The 15,577-nt window shown below is 39.3% G+C and overlaps 2 protein-coding genes across 2 annotated transcripts in view; one reads left to right on the plus strand and one right to left on the minus strand.

The window, feature by feature from the left end:
• PRKG1_2 (cGMP-dependent protein kinase 1) overlaps positions 1-3,218 on the plus strand; it is a 74,058-nt gene extending 70,840 nt beyond the window's left edge. The window contains exon 3 of the mRNA XM_051217020.1: positions 2,573-3,218. Within this exon, the coding sequence (XP_051065653.1) occupies positions 2,573-3,214 (642 nt within the window). The 3' untranslated portion in view covers positions 3,215-3,218. The remainder of the gene's footprint in view (positions 1-2,572) is intronic.
• A 548-nt stretch (positions 3,219-3,766) lies between these two features.
• Positions 3,767-15,485, minus strand: MS3_00008686 (uncharacterized protein; the record flags this gene model as incomplete). Its single annotated transcript, XM_012937608.3, has 4 exons — positions 15,413-15,485; positions 13,548-14,148; positions 11,040-11,207; positions 3,767-4,843 (listed from the first exon to the last, which is right to left on the minus strand). The coding sequence occupies exons 2-4, from the start codon at positions 14,127-14,129 to the stop codon at positions 3,767-3,769; spliced, it is 1,827 nt and encodes a 608-aa protein (XP_012793062.1). The 5' UTR covers positions 14,130-14,148; positions 15,413-15,485.
• Between the last annotated feature and the right edge of the window lie 92 nt (positions 15,486-15,577).

Raw genomic sequence — 15,577 nt, forward strand, 5'->3', positions numbered from 1 at the left:
GTGATAGTTACCGTCATAAAACCACACAATCGACGGATTCAAACGCCACCTCAGGGTTAAGGAATACAACTATTGTCGGACGTCGAAAAGTATATCTGTTCCAGAACTTTCTGAAGGGTAAATATTTGATCTTTACATCCACATCCAAGTCTGAAACTAGCCTGGTTTTCTCGGATTCGCTCTCCACTAGCTCTAATTAGACATCGAAGTATTATTGGGGCCAATATTTTAGACACTTAATTAGACTGATTCCCCTGTGATTATTACAAGAGAATGTTTGTCCTTCCTTGTAGACTGGGACGGTCGACGATTGAAATCAGTCAGACAGAACTACAGTCAGGTCTCGGAATTCTCGCTAAGATCTCGGCTGATCTAATTGCTAAAACTGGACCACTATCCTTAAAATCCTCGGGAGTTGGTCGACAAGGCCCTAGTACTACCTCTTGCCTTTTCAACCTCACTAAAAGTTGGAGGAATTAACTCAATTTCCTATTCACATTGCTTAGAAATGGTGTGTAGCTGAAGTGCGGTTGGAGGCCAGTTCAACTGTCCCCTAAGGTGTTCCACCCATCGATTCAATTTCTTCTATTAAGAGTGAAATATAGTCACGTCTTTTCCCGAAATAGTCTCACTAACAGCCAGATTTTGAAGACTTGTTTTCATGCCGCAGCTTTTTTACGTCTATTTAGATGCTGACAAAAATACGCTGGAACTAGAGCGTAATCTCAGTCTAAACATATGCTCTAGAATGAGCGATAGTTTTTTATCAAGCCCCCTCAGCGATGGCTAACGGCAATGTTATCTTTTCGTGTCCATCGTTGAGTCGATTCAGTAGGTCTCCACGTTAGACAATGCTTTTCCGTGTATTTAAAGTTGCTGCTTGCCAAAAATAGACGGTTACCTGAGCATATTGACATCCTACGGCCATCACCGTCTGTTTGCTGAGACGCGACACCGTAAGACCCACCCCAAATCCCTTTAGGTTTGGTTTAGTTTACCTACTTGGGCATAAAATCACCCGCCACAATTCCTAAAGTCCCAGCTAAAAAAACTGTCCTCTTATCTGACACAAAGTTTAGACATTAAAAGTTTAGAATGTCGTTTGGGAAGACCAACAATAACATTTCATGAACTCAAATCATTAGCATCAGTAGCGTGTGTTGATAAAGATATGCCACAAAGGTTAGTCACGGCGACATGAGAATTATTGAAAAGTGCGGGAGGGATTTGATCGGAAACACGATGATCTCGGTTGCTGTTATTAGAGGTATAAGGGCGGTTGTTAAGTTTCTGTTGCCTAAACCTTGGGACGATGTCGTTCAGAAGAACGACGAGAGCTCCACGACTAAACCATCCAGCTCAGAGAACAAAACTCCATTAGAAAAAGCTTGATTAACGTTGGTCTTAGCGACCTAGGAGCGTATCCGCAAAAAACCAAGAGACAACTGCTTGAGGCCGAACACGCACGTACGTTTTATGAGGTCCTGACTTGTTAGCTCCGCACTTCGAAAGGCCTTACCACCGGAGACAGAAATCCGTGGGGTAGGGTGAGTTTTGATATTTCTACTCCCGATCTTTTTAAACCCCTTCCTTCAGTTGTGAGAAGACAATATCATTGCAGATGCTGGTTTCCGAGTTGAACACCTTAGCGTCGTCGCACCCCTCAACAGTCGACAATACGACTTCGTCTTCGGACCTTGCTGCTTTCAGTCGTACTGTTCTCCGACTGACCCGTCTGGAATAGTAGGACTTATGTTCCAGCCATGCCCGACCGCCATGTCAAAGTAGTAGCTATAGTCGTATCAGTGAAAAATCGTTAGACTTGTTCTGTGCTGCAGAACTGCGGTAACCATAAGAAGACTCATAAATGAACCCACACTCTGTATAAATAAGTCCATGGAGCCTAAGACTTCACTCCTGGTCTCCTAAACCCTAAAGTTACACCGAAGTTCCCCTAGATTTTATATTCGTAACGAATGTTCTGCCCGTGAGTTTCATTCTTATAATTACATATTCATTTTTAACTACGTAATTTTCCAATGTTTTTTGCATCTGATTTAGTTACTCGCTATTAGTTTGGTCGGTGACACTCAACATATATGCAGATATTTAATTCCTAACATACTCGTACATTTCTCGACTTTCATCCCTACTCTCACGTAGTCACTTACAAGCGTTGTCAGTATCATAGATTCTTCACGAACAATGTTCGTCACAAAATTACGTGTAGTCTATCTTTTGAGCAGGGTTGTGTGCCAAAGTCAGTAGGTTAAGGTCGAAAGCTCATACAACGAAATATATCACTGACATATTATTCATGATCTTAGCAGGACAAATTAAATGTTAATCTCGTCAAGTACTGCCAACCTCTCTATTAGTACTAATGTCGCCATGCTAACCTATCGCTCAAACAAAAAGATGGTCTCTTGAGACTAACATCTTTCTTATCACAAACTTCCAACTTTTCCAGTGGTTACGGTGTATTTGGGAGATTCCTTACTGTACTGTTTTTTTTTATAAGTAATAGACACAGTGCTACGAGTTTTATCATTTCCAGCTATTTTTTCCTTAGCTATCTCATCGAAATACTGGGAGGATACGTAGAAGGAATCAACTAGTAAAGTTGGCCAATGAATATGGTGTAACACTTCGACTCGCACCAACACTCATGTTGTCACGTACAAAAGTCAACAAAACCCGTGTCCATATACAGAAAGACGAACCTAAAATTATTTTATGGAGCATAGAATTTAGTCTTATGTCTTCGGAAGAAGCTTCAGATGTAACTTGTATTACCAGCCATTCGAAATCAATACGTCTGGTCGTACATGACCAAGAGCAACTGACACGTTTATGTACTATATGGAGCAATCACATACTTAATGTATCATCTGAACGGCAAGATGCGCTGATTACGTATTATCCCTCTGGTTCACCGCCTTTTGGAAAAATTTCATCATGGTTACATTCCAAAACAAGTCGACCTTCTGATTCCACTGCCAAGTTTTATTTCTATGTAAATGTCCAAGAAAATGGTGTTGAACAAGTAAGCAAAGATATCAAAACAACAACAACTCTTCAGAATAATTATGTGAAAGTATTCTCAACGAGAAGATTGATTGATATACTGACAATCCCTGGCTTTATCATCCATGAGATGCCAACAATTTATGTCTCAAAGAAAGACTTGACAAACAAAAATACAAACCAATAGGTTATTATTTATTTCTATCTCATGTGATACGGGGTATCTATGCCTCACAGTGTGCACATTCTCATCGTTATTAGATTACAAATGAAGTTTTTTTACTGGTTTCAAAATCCCTAAATACTAACAAGTTCGTAGGCGCTTCGTCGCTTAAAGTTGGTTCTGTCCGAAGAAAGAACAAAGCTCAGTTGATAAAAAAGATGGCGCGGCATCTTCATAAATGTCAGTAATGTTTACGAAAAATACGTGGTCAAATAACTACGTTGGCGGCATTAAATCATTCAGCATCGCCTACCCTTATTCATAGGACACTTTAGTTACCATGACATGCAAATGTTGTTTCACCAACTTCATTCTTTTTTGTACTAGAATAGTTTATGCTTTACAGAAATAGTAAAATGTTACAAGTTAATTAAACCCAGAAAATCGCTGTACAAACACCAAATTAAATACGCTGCACAGCTTATAGTACGCAAAAGTGCCAAATACATAGTGAGTGGAGCAATGTGACTAAAGTAATGAAATAGGGGTTTGTTGTGTTCTTTACAGTTTTATTATTTACAACCCTGGGGGTGGCGGTGTTGAACTACGATGATCAGTTTCTGTATTGTCATCTGTATAAGGAACAAGAGGTTTAGACGACAAAATCTCAGTACCACTGTTAGTATTGCCTGTGTTCCATGCTTTTAGTGATGCTTCTATATTATTTGCAGCGGCTGTTGTATTTTGATAAGCGATACAAAATCTACCACTGTCTGTAGAAATTTCTTTGTAATCTGGGTCGCTTGGTTCTTGTTGAGGTAATACACATGTTGCATACGCATAAGCAGCATAATCGTCTTTACCCGCACGTATCTCCGCCAATTGCGCGGCTACACACATGGCCGCCTTCTTAGCAGCTTCTCGCTCAGCCATAGCTTTGTCTGCGGCAGCTTGGGCTGCTACTGCTTGAGCTACATGCGCAGCAGCAAGTTCAGCTTGAATCAAAGTATTGGCTAAGATATATCGTCCTTCAGATTGAGACCAATAGTAGTACATTTGATTCGTTGAATCATAGAAATAACCTCTTAGTGGGTCATAATATAAAGCAGTTTCTGGGTCATAATATAAACCGGTAGTTGCTTCGTACTGTAATCGAGCTGATTCAGGTGGTGTACAAAACCTGCGATCTCTTCTAATTTTATCCATGACATCGCTTTCTGTAGTATTGTGTGTACGAGCATAACACGTTAAAGCAGCTTGATATATCGAACCTGATGGCATGAGATCCGAAATACGAGTACTTAGGTGCAATGCACAAACTTTGACCTGTTTTGAACTCATCGCTTCTTTATCACGAAGGGCCTCTCTAATTGATACTTTAAGTGATTCTGAGTGCAAGTCTTCTTCATTGGATCTATCTTCTTCATCACTTTCATGAGTATTGCGCTTATGTTTTACACCTGTTTGCGTTGCTACATATATGTTAGATTTCATTGTCTTTTGTGGGTTCCATAAGACAGGCTGAGATAAAACTAATTCGCCACCGATTTGTTTCCATTCTGACCAGTTGAGATTAGTTGGCGGTGAATTTATCGGACGATGATGCATTGAACGTTGACAACCAAGGAAATCCAGATTTTCAGCGGCCCATACCTATATCCAATAAGTAACGGAACAATAAGATTTAATTAATGCTTTTATATATGATAAAAACTTATTAAGACCTTGGTAAATTTACACAACGTAATATGGTGAAATCATTGGGTAACATTCATTTTGGTCTCATCAAAACAGTAAAGTATACGCGAAAAATATCACGGCTAAGATTTTCCTAAGAGGACAGTTCGATGTAAATCCTCTCTGTGGTATGTCTAAAAGTACTGTTCTAAGACATGGTTCTTATGAGTGAGTTGTGTGAAGATACATCACTAATACGTTTGTAATCATTTTCAGAGGCATATCTCATCCCTATAGCAAGTTTGTGCTTTGTAAAAAAAATTTAAAGGCAAGGGAAAATAACCCTCACTCCTAATTGAGGAACACTGCATAGTAGAACACTAATGTCACTGTTAAAACAAGAGTGATATTATCACTAGAATTTCTATCCTACACTCCAATGAGTTATTAGGGGATAAAAATCTAATGCACAAACACCCTGTAAATCTTAGTAGCATAAACATAATTGGGCTGGGCGACCAAAATTTTTTTAGATATCTTGATATATGCATAGTCTAGGTGGTAAACGTTTCCAAATATCTGACAGCTTGTAATAAATATACAATAAAAGCTAAAATTCACTATGGGCGTACATTATAATGGTGAGTCTGTCAAGTGCATACAACCAAACTACGAAGTGTTTATGTAAAAATACTACCTATAAAACTCCGCCTGTAGCTCTTCTAGAGTTACTGCCGGTCCCAAGCCCGGGTAAAGGAGGAGGGTTGGGCATGGGGTTAGCGTCCCCATCCCGTAGAAAACTAACTCGCTAAAAAAACGCTTACCAGAAAAAATAATTCAAACCATTTTAACTCTGCCCTGAGAGTTAGAAGGTCTTCATTTAGAAGAATTATGACGCTTCATGGTGAAAGCCGAATTCCTTCGGAAGCCACGAGGCCGATGCCCCTTCTAACAACCAGAGCAAAAATTTTTATAGGTACATGGAACGTTAGAACAATGTGGGAAACCGGGAAGACCAGCCAAATAGCAACGGAAATGAGGAGATACAACTTGGCAGTACTGGGAATCAGCGAAACCCACTGGACCCAAGCTGGACAGAAAAGGCTAGCTACGGGAGAGATGCTGCTATACTCCGGTCACGAAGAGGAAAATGCTCCACACACACAGGGAGTTGCTCTAATGCTGTCCAAAGTAGCACGAAATGCACTTGTAGGATGGGAATCCCACGGATCCAGAATCATCAAAGCATCATTCAAAACAAAGAAGGAGGGGATCTTAATGAATATTATCCAATGTTATGCACCCACCAATGATAGCAACGACGACATTAAAGATCAATTCTACGAGCGGCTGCAGTCAATCATAGAGAAATGCTCAAGAAAGGACCTCACCATTCTGATGGGAGATCTAAATGCCAAGGTCGGAATAGACAACACTGGATATGAAGATATTATGGGACGACATGGACTGGGAGAGAGGAACGAAAATGGAGAAAGATTTGCAAATTTGTGTGCATTCAACAAATTAGTCATAGGAGGCACAATATTTCCACACAAACGTATACACAAGGCTACATGGATCTCACCGGACCACACTACAGAGAACCAGATAGACCATATTTGCATCAAAAAAATTCCGAAGGACAATGGAAGATGTGAGAACCAGGAGAGGAGCTGACGTAGCTTCAGATCACCACCTAGTTGTAGCCAATTTAAAACTGAAGCTAAAAAAGAACTGGACAAGTGGACAAACAGCAATACAAAGGTTCAATACAGCCTTCCTTCGAGATACTGACAAACTCAATGAATTCAAGATAGCTCTCAACAACAGATTCCAAGCCTTTCAAGATCTACTGAAGGAAGAAGAAACTACCATGGAGGACAACTGGAAAGGCATCAAAGAAACATTGACTTCAACGTGTCAAGAGGTTCTGGGCCTAAAGAAACACCATCATAAGGAATGGATCTCTATAGAAACACTGGACAAGATCAAAGAAAGGAAGAACAAGAAGACAGCAATTAACAACAGCCGAACACGAGCAGAGAAAGTCCAAGCACAAGCTGAATACATAGAAGCAAACAAGCAAGTGAAGAGGAGCATTAGAGCCGACAGGAAGAAATACGTGGAAGAATTAGCAACGACGGCAGAAAAAGCTGCTAGAGAAGGAAATATGAAACAGCTCTACGATACAACGAAGAAACTATCAGGGAAATACAGTAAACCAGAGAGGCCGGTCAAAGACAAAGAAGGCAAGCCAATCACTGAAATTCAACAACAGCGAAACAGATGGGTAGAATACTTCGAGGAACTCCTGAATGGGCCGGCTCCAATGAATCCACCGAACATCGAAGCAGCACACACAGATCTTCCTATAGATGTCAACCCACCAACGACGGAAGAAATTAGAATGGCCGTCAGACAAATCAAGAACGGGAAAGCAGCAGGACCCGACAACATACCAGCTGAAGCACTGAAATCAGACATCGAAGCAACCACAAGCATGCTTTATCTTCTATTCAAAAAGATTTGGGAGGAGGAACAAGTGCCGATGGACTGGAAAGAAGGACACCTTGTCAAGATTCCAAAGAAAGGAGATCTAAGCAAATGTGAAAACTACAGAGGCATTACACTACTGTCAATACCAGGGAAAGTCTTCAACAGAGTTTTGCTGAACCGGATGAAGGATACAGTAGACGCCCAACTTCGAGATCAACAAGCTGGATTCCGTAAGGATCGGTCGTGCACAGACCAAATTGCAACACTACGGATCATCGTCGGACAATCAGTTGAGTGGAACTCGTCACTATACATCAACTTCATTGATTATGAAAAGGCATTCGACAGTGTAGATAGGAGGACATTATGGAAACTTCTTCGACACTACGGAGTTCCTGAGAAGATTGTCAATATTATCCGGAACTCATACGACGGACTACAGTGCAAAGTAGTGCATGGAGGACAGCTGACAGATGCATTCCAAGTAAGGACCGGAGTCAGACAAGGCTGTTTACTCTCTCCCTTCCTCTTTCTTCTGGTGGTCGACTGGATTATGAAGACCTCGACATCTGAAGGAAAACACGGAATACAATGGACAGCTCAGAACCAATTAGACGATCTGGACTTCGCAGATGACCTAGCCCTCCTATCACGTACACGTGAACAGATTCAGATAAAGACAGCCAATGTAGCAGCAGTCTCTGCATCAGTAGGCCTCAGCATACACAAAGGGAAAACCAAGGTCCTCAAAGCGGAGAACAGCAATCCAATCACCCTTGATGGCGAAACTCTGGAAGATGTAGAATCCTTCACATATCTGGGAAGCATCGTCGATAGACATGGAGGTTCAGATGCAGACGTAAAGGCGAGGATTGGCAAAGCAAGGGCAGCATTCCTACAATTGAAGAACATATGGAACTCAAAACAACTTTCAACCAATATCAAAGTGAGAATCTTCAATACGAACGTCAAGGCAATTCTACTGTATGGAGTTGAAACTTGGAGAACTACAACAACCACAATCAAGAAAGTACAAGTATTTATAAATAGCTGTCTACGCAAGATACTCAACATCCATTGGCCGGATACCATCAGCAACAGCCTTCTCTAGGAGAGAACAAACCAACTTCCAGCTGAAGCGGAAATTAGGAAAAGACGATGGAAATGGATAGGACTTACACTACGCAAATCATCAAACTGCATCACGAGGCAAGCTCTAACTTGGAATCCTGAAGGGAAGCGGAAAAGAGGAAGGCCAAAGAACACATTACGTCGGATAATAGAAGCAGATATGAAAAGGATGAATTACAACTGGAAGGAGCTGGAAAGGATTGCCCAGGACAGGGTTGGATGGAGAATGCTGGTGAGCGACCTATGCTCCTTCACGAGGAGTAACAGGTGTAAGTAAGTAAAGTACTACCTATAAAGAAGATTCGATAAAATAAGACATCAAGATGTGCATGAAACAGCAAGATGCCAGGGTTAGGGAGAAAGGGGAGAACATGTATTAAACAAAGCACTGAGTAAAAACACAACCCAGGGCCCTTTTAATGTTTGCGAAAAACAATATATATTCAAAATACATTGTTACTAACTCTTATTTCAAATCTTTTCTGGTGATGTCTTAGTTGCCTCATCTAAAGGTACTTGAGTGAAAAGTGGATGTAAACTCAACTCCATTATCCTTTATGTCAGGATGACACGTCAAAAATTAGAACATTGTTTTCAATTAAATCCTTATCAGGCTTTACTCTAATATACAATAATATTTATATGCATTTATAAAATTATTATATCAATCAAGGAAGTCAGTGATAACAGTGGAAAAGATTACATAAATAAACATAATAAGTAAACAGCACGAATCGATAGCGTGATTACAGATGTATTAGTTATGGCAATCAATGTATCATCAGAAAGTAGGTTAAGGACCTGAAAAAAACAGATGGAATAATGTTCCTCAAAAATTACGTAAGAAGAAGTATCCAACCAATTACGCAGTGAAGCGCATGTTTGGAAAAAGGGGTAAAGAAAATTAATGGGACGAGGAATATGGAAAATAATAATAAGTAAAATCGTTTACTAAGGCTAATCCGGCCAAGGGTGGAATAAGTCACGAATTCCTTACGAACCCAAAGAATTGGATTGTCAGCTGTAATCCCTACAGCTTCTGCAATGTATAAGCGACGAGATTGAACCTCATAAGGAAGACTAGTAGGCATACCAAAGATCACTTTAAATGACTTATTTCCTACTCCTACATGAACACTCGATCAAGTGTTATAAAACAGCTGTGTATTGTTTTCATGAAGCCCTTTTCCAACTGCGAAGAGAGGTCCTCATTAACTCGTCGGCTCAGTGGTCTAGTTGTGCGCACAATATAGCGCTCTCCACAGGAGTAGCTGGATTCGTGTTGAAATGCATTCAGATCCCTATGTGACTTTAAAATCATCACATCAATTTTTACTTAACGTTTATCTATGTTATCTATCCCACTGTTATCAATGACCCGTAAAATGCCTTGATTGGTTTAATAATTTCATACATGCATATTAAGCATCCTTATATACTAGAATAAAGCCTGAGAAGGATCGAATTGCAAACCTTATTGTTCACCTATATATGTTGTTTTAATTCACAATGTTGGGGATTTTCGGAGTCAAGAATTGTCTATTATCTAGTTTTTTATATAATCACACTAACAACAAATGATGTGCGGTGTGGAGCCTCTAGGACAACATAAAACGTGCCCAAGCCATTAATATTAGTAATACCTATATAATTGTTCACCATTAACTTAGAGCTTTCCCAGAGGTGAAGTTGGCTATAACTTCCCTTTTGCTCACACTATGAAAGAAAACTTTCTCGGGTACCTAAAAGTGAGACTGGGTTAAAGGCAGTTTTTGCTAACCCGAAATCGTAAGTTCACTACCTAACGGACAACTGCATAAGGCTGGTTACACATTACCCTTTTGTGAATAGTTTTAGGAAAACTAGCTACTTACTTCTAAGACCTTGTCGCTAAAGGCAGAAATCCATATAGCAAGGTGAGGTATACAGTTTTCAAGGTCGACCTTATCTAACTTCCTCCTTTCGTTGTGGGGAGGCAGTACCGCTGTAGATGTTAAGTGTCTGAAGAAAAAAACCCTTAATGCCATCATACTCCTATACAGCCAGCAGTACAACTTTGGATCATGAGTTTGCTGCTTTTGGTCTTACTGCTCTTTGAACAGCTTGCCAGGCATGGTAGCACCTAAGAGAATGAGTATTCCAACCAAAACAGTCCGATCGGGTCATCACAATATTCAAGTTCAAGCACCACGTCAAGGTGACAGTCATGGTTGGGTTTTTCCAAAGCACATAATATTGGATATCAGAATAGGATGTGAGCGATTGTCGGGAGACGACGATGATCAGATTGAGAGAGTAAACATCCTCAGCTCAAAACGTCAAGTTCTACAAGTATGTGGTAAGATTGCTCACGCTAATACGTAAACTTGACTCGCAAAGACAGTAATATCTTCCAAGAGTGTGAAACTATTGTTTTTGAAAAATACATAGACATGACCATGGTACTAACCAGTTAATGCACTTCATATTGCATGATATTGAAATGCAATAATGAAAACTGATTTTATGAAAAGTATGGGCTAAAAAGAGGATTTTGTAGACTAACACGTTGTAAACCTGATTTAAATCCAATTTTAGCTCGAAAATCGCCTGATTTATCCCATAAAACCGGCCATTTTGTAATTCGGTTAACTTGTTTACACCAACTCCGCACTTCATCTGCTGGGCCCCATGTAACAACTGCGTATCCAACGTTGAACTGGGATAGATCACACTTTAAAAAAGTTTGAAATTACATAAACGTAAAATCAATTTCATAACACAAAGAGGAAAAAATTGTACAGAATATAATTAATTTAAATAAACTATCTAAAATAGATAGAAAAAATAGTATGTTACATCTAAAAACTATGAATTTATGACTTACCGTGACGTCTAAACTGATATGGTTGAGGCATAAATGCCTCCATTTCGACGTCAATGTTAGTATACTACTAGATCATAACTTCTTGGAACGAATTAATGGAGAAATATATTACTATATTAGTCTGAACTATCACCGAATTCAACTAATTTCCGCAAACCACTCAACCAAATGAAAAAGGTACCATTTGAAGATCAACTGAGAATAAGGTTTACCACATACAATTTTATCATACTTTGAAAATTTTGAGTCAGTACTATCAATATCCCTTCGCATTGAATACAAATATTGAAAACTAGTGAGAAATATGTGTCTTTATTAGTTGATATCAGTTGGCGGGATTTCTAATTAGAACGTTTCGAATTACACTGAAAACGTAATGAACAGTAAAATATCTGCCTGACAGACAGCTTCTTGAGAATTACGTAGTAAGAATCCTATTTTGTGAAATCATATTCTTCGAAGTACTAAAATCAATGGTAGAGGATAAACACTACTGAAAGTAAAACTGTCGTGGCATAGATACATAAAGTCACTGATCACTTATTTATCTGAACACACAAATATTGGTACAAGAGGGAATCAATTACATATGCACCACATAATAACAATGAGGCCAGTAGTACTTATCATTGATGTGAGGGCTGTAATACTGCCCAGGTGCCCAAACCGAAACAGGTGGTTTTCCTAGGGGGCCACATCTGGAACCTTTGATCCGGAAGTCTAATTCATAAGACAGTGGAGCAACTTTAGGAGATGCACTCTCATGGTAACCGGTGACCAACATCTGGTTCGTACGCAATTTGTTCCTTCAGGATCCTGGAGCTCATGTGCACCATCGATTTGGAATCAGGGTCTCCCAACTCTCCTAGGTGGACCCTCCGTATCCACCAACCCGGGTAAAGTACCGAACATTTGCGTTTCGTTCTTTTAATTTCGTAAACAACACCCCTGCCACGAGAAGGACCTCCCTGGCAGTGGCTGTATACGCGTGGCCATGTGAGTGCATTTCGAGATGGAGAGCTAACTCTCCTCGCTCCGGTCGTACCACAGCATTTGGGGCCATTGATTGCTAGTTGGAGTCATATGAGCAAGTTCATATTTCTTGTTTGGATTCAGGGTGATGACCGTACCCAATGCTAAGAGACTGCAGGTGACAGGTGGAAATCGGTTACTGATGTGAATTGTCTTAATTTGGGCCTGTGTCTGTTGATGCCACGTCTCAAATCGATTGTCTGCCTCATTTTCAGTCTGATATAGATAAGAAATGAAGATAATGGTCAAACTAAATATTAATACTCAAAAGGAAGTCAGTTTACCATAACAAATTTTCGTGAATATGAACAGTAGCTCAACGCATCGTATTAACGATAATGATAATCGCATTGCTCTGTTGTGTTTTTAGTACAATTCTCAAGATGTTCAAACAAAATCATTTTATACTATTTAGACATACATCTACAGGAGAAATAAAATTAAATAAAATCTTTAGAAAATAAGAATCATTACAGTGGTGAGTCATCTGTATGTTTTTGGTTAGGTCAGCTCCTACAAGTCGCACAATATAAGTACTAGGTGTAGTATTGCATGGCATGTTATTTCACGTGGATGAATTTTAGTGTACTACATCTCGTTATGCTAGTGAATATACAACGGGAACCACATGGACGGAGTGGATGGTGTATATATGACAGAATTCTGAATTTCGATAAACAACTATGTTCATAATGAAGTTGAAAGATAAACTACTCACTAAACTAGTTGTTTTTGGTGATCTATGAAACACAGAAATCCTTCGAAAGTTCAGGAACAAGAAATGGGTAGCAAAACAAGGTAATAGGTGATATATGGGAAACCGCCGATCGTAAGATCAAGTAATGGCAAAAACATGTAGCCTCTACATAATAAAAAATAGCAATAGCCTAACTTGACGTCAGTTTTATGAACGCACTATTAAATCGACAGTGTGATCCAGATGGCCATAGATACAAATATATCAAGGAATATGAAGTTCCTAGTCAGTTAGTGATATGAAATGTAGGACCTGGCACATGTGCACATAGGTAGTAGTAAGTATATGTGGTTACTGAAATATACTAATGGTAAATTTGATAGCGAAACGTTTTCTGTAGCGTTACTCTAAAAATATTGTTAATCATAAAATCATTAATTTTGGAGTGGGAAATTTACCTGGGCTTTTGATACCTCTGAATAACGCCAACGAACAGCAGTATCTGGCCAGTATGCAGGCTGACAGATGACTACAAGGCACATGTATTTTTGGACATAATCTTGCAAGTTAACCTCACGGCTGGTTTGCCAGTCAATAAGTGGTAGTGATGGTAAGAATAAATAATCACATTCCACATCAGAAAGGTTCTCGAGTTTAGATACTGAATTAACTCTACTATTTTCATGCTCATCATGTGCAACCTCCTTATCAAGATTAACTAGAAAATTTCTCCAGTTTCCTTCAGTTTCTTCGATTGCATCTTGAGTATCCTGAATTTCTTCACAGTCAGAAAATTTAGAAAATAATCTTTCTAATCCATCTCTTGACTTCACACCCAATTTTTCATACATATCCGCATAAGAGTCAACACCTCTAAACATGACACTAATTCCTGTCTCCGTAAATACTTTGGGATTCGACTGGGCTTTTCTACGTGCACCCTGTAAGACATCGTCCAATTCTCGCGCACAATGACGTACTGATATCACGATATTACGCTCTTCATCTGTCAGTTCTCTTTCTTGTTTTGCCCGTTTCATGGAATAAGAGAGTAAAATCCTAAAAAAATCACGCGAAATCTATAGTCCTTTTGAATGATACAGAACGCATCTGAACAAAAAGTATGTTTGTATGTATAAAATCTTCTGCAATTCATTTGATATTTGGTATATTACCTTCTAAGTAGTTAATATGATTGACACTCATATGATGGCAGGTTAACATATTAAAATGACGAAACTAGTTCTTCTTTACTGAAGAATAATATATTATGGACTAGGGTGATAGCGCCTCTGGTAAGGCTCGAGATTACAGGAGGTATGTTTTAAAAAAAATACTGAATATCTCGAGTAAGACAAGGAGTGAATACATCTGGAGGCACTGCAACTGATTACGAGCCTTGACCCGTCTCCAATTACGCGTTACAGTTATCGAACGGATCCCAACCAGTTAGTCTTCACTTGTCGATATGAGTCAACTAACAGTTATTGACTTCATGAAAAGGTGCCACAGTTGAATCGAAAGCTCTTGGCTTTATTCCAACTTACTCCTACTCCAACAGACATTGACCGTCGAGTCCCGTAGTGGTTGGTCATGAATGATATCTCCCAATTACCTGTTTGCAAAGACCCACAGCCTTATCAACGGGCTCGCCTTGTCTGCTTAGTTCACCGTATTTAGCACCAAGACACCTTACTCTGCTGTTCTATGATAAGTGATCAATGCTCCGAAGACACCTGCGATTAAAATCCTGTAGCCTATGCATATCTGATGCCTCAGAAGACCCTGTTTCACGGCAATATATTATTACAGAGAGGGCTACTGAGCTGCGAAAACGTAACTTGGTTGGTAAACGGATATCCCACTTGCACAATAAGTTCCTGCGCTCCCAATATCGGTGAAAATTTGGCATATTTTGGGGAAATTCCCCAATATTTCCCTTTTAACCCTGGTCAAGGTCATTTGAATTCGAGAGCTTCCCCAAAATTTCCTTAAAGTTGGGAGCTCGGGCTATAACACCCTGTATACAAGGTGTCGATAATGCTATATCTAATTAGAACAATCATAGGTATATTGAACCTGGAATATTGACAGCGTATCACAAAAGTTGTATGGGGACCCACAGATTTCAAAGTGTTTCATATGTGATGGACAAAGAACCATGAAAAGTTGTTATCTCTATAATTATAGAGATCTTCTTACTTATTAATGAGTAAGAAAATCTCCTCTATCAGCGTTAACGGTGGACGGCTCAGACATAGGTGGAATACTCATTTTTTAACAAGATTTACACATTAAAAGCTAACATCGCACAAGAACTTGCCGACTTGTCTTTGTAAGTTATGTAAATCAAACATAAGGTCAATAATCAAATAGAGCGGAATATATTATTCATTGTCCAATGATGTTACTCAATACAGAGCAGATGATAAATTTAATCACTAGTTCATATAAAGTTATCGAACAACATATAAAATAGAATTTTCTC

Source organism: Schistosoma haematobium, chromosome 6 (genome assembly GCF_000699445.3).
Source record: "Schistosoma haematobium chromosome 6, whole genome shotgun sequence".
NCBI lineage: Eukaryota > Metazoa > Platyhelminthes > Trematoda > Strigeidida > Schistosomatidae > Schistosoma > Schistosoma haematobium.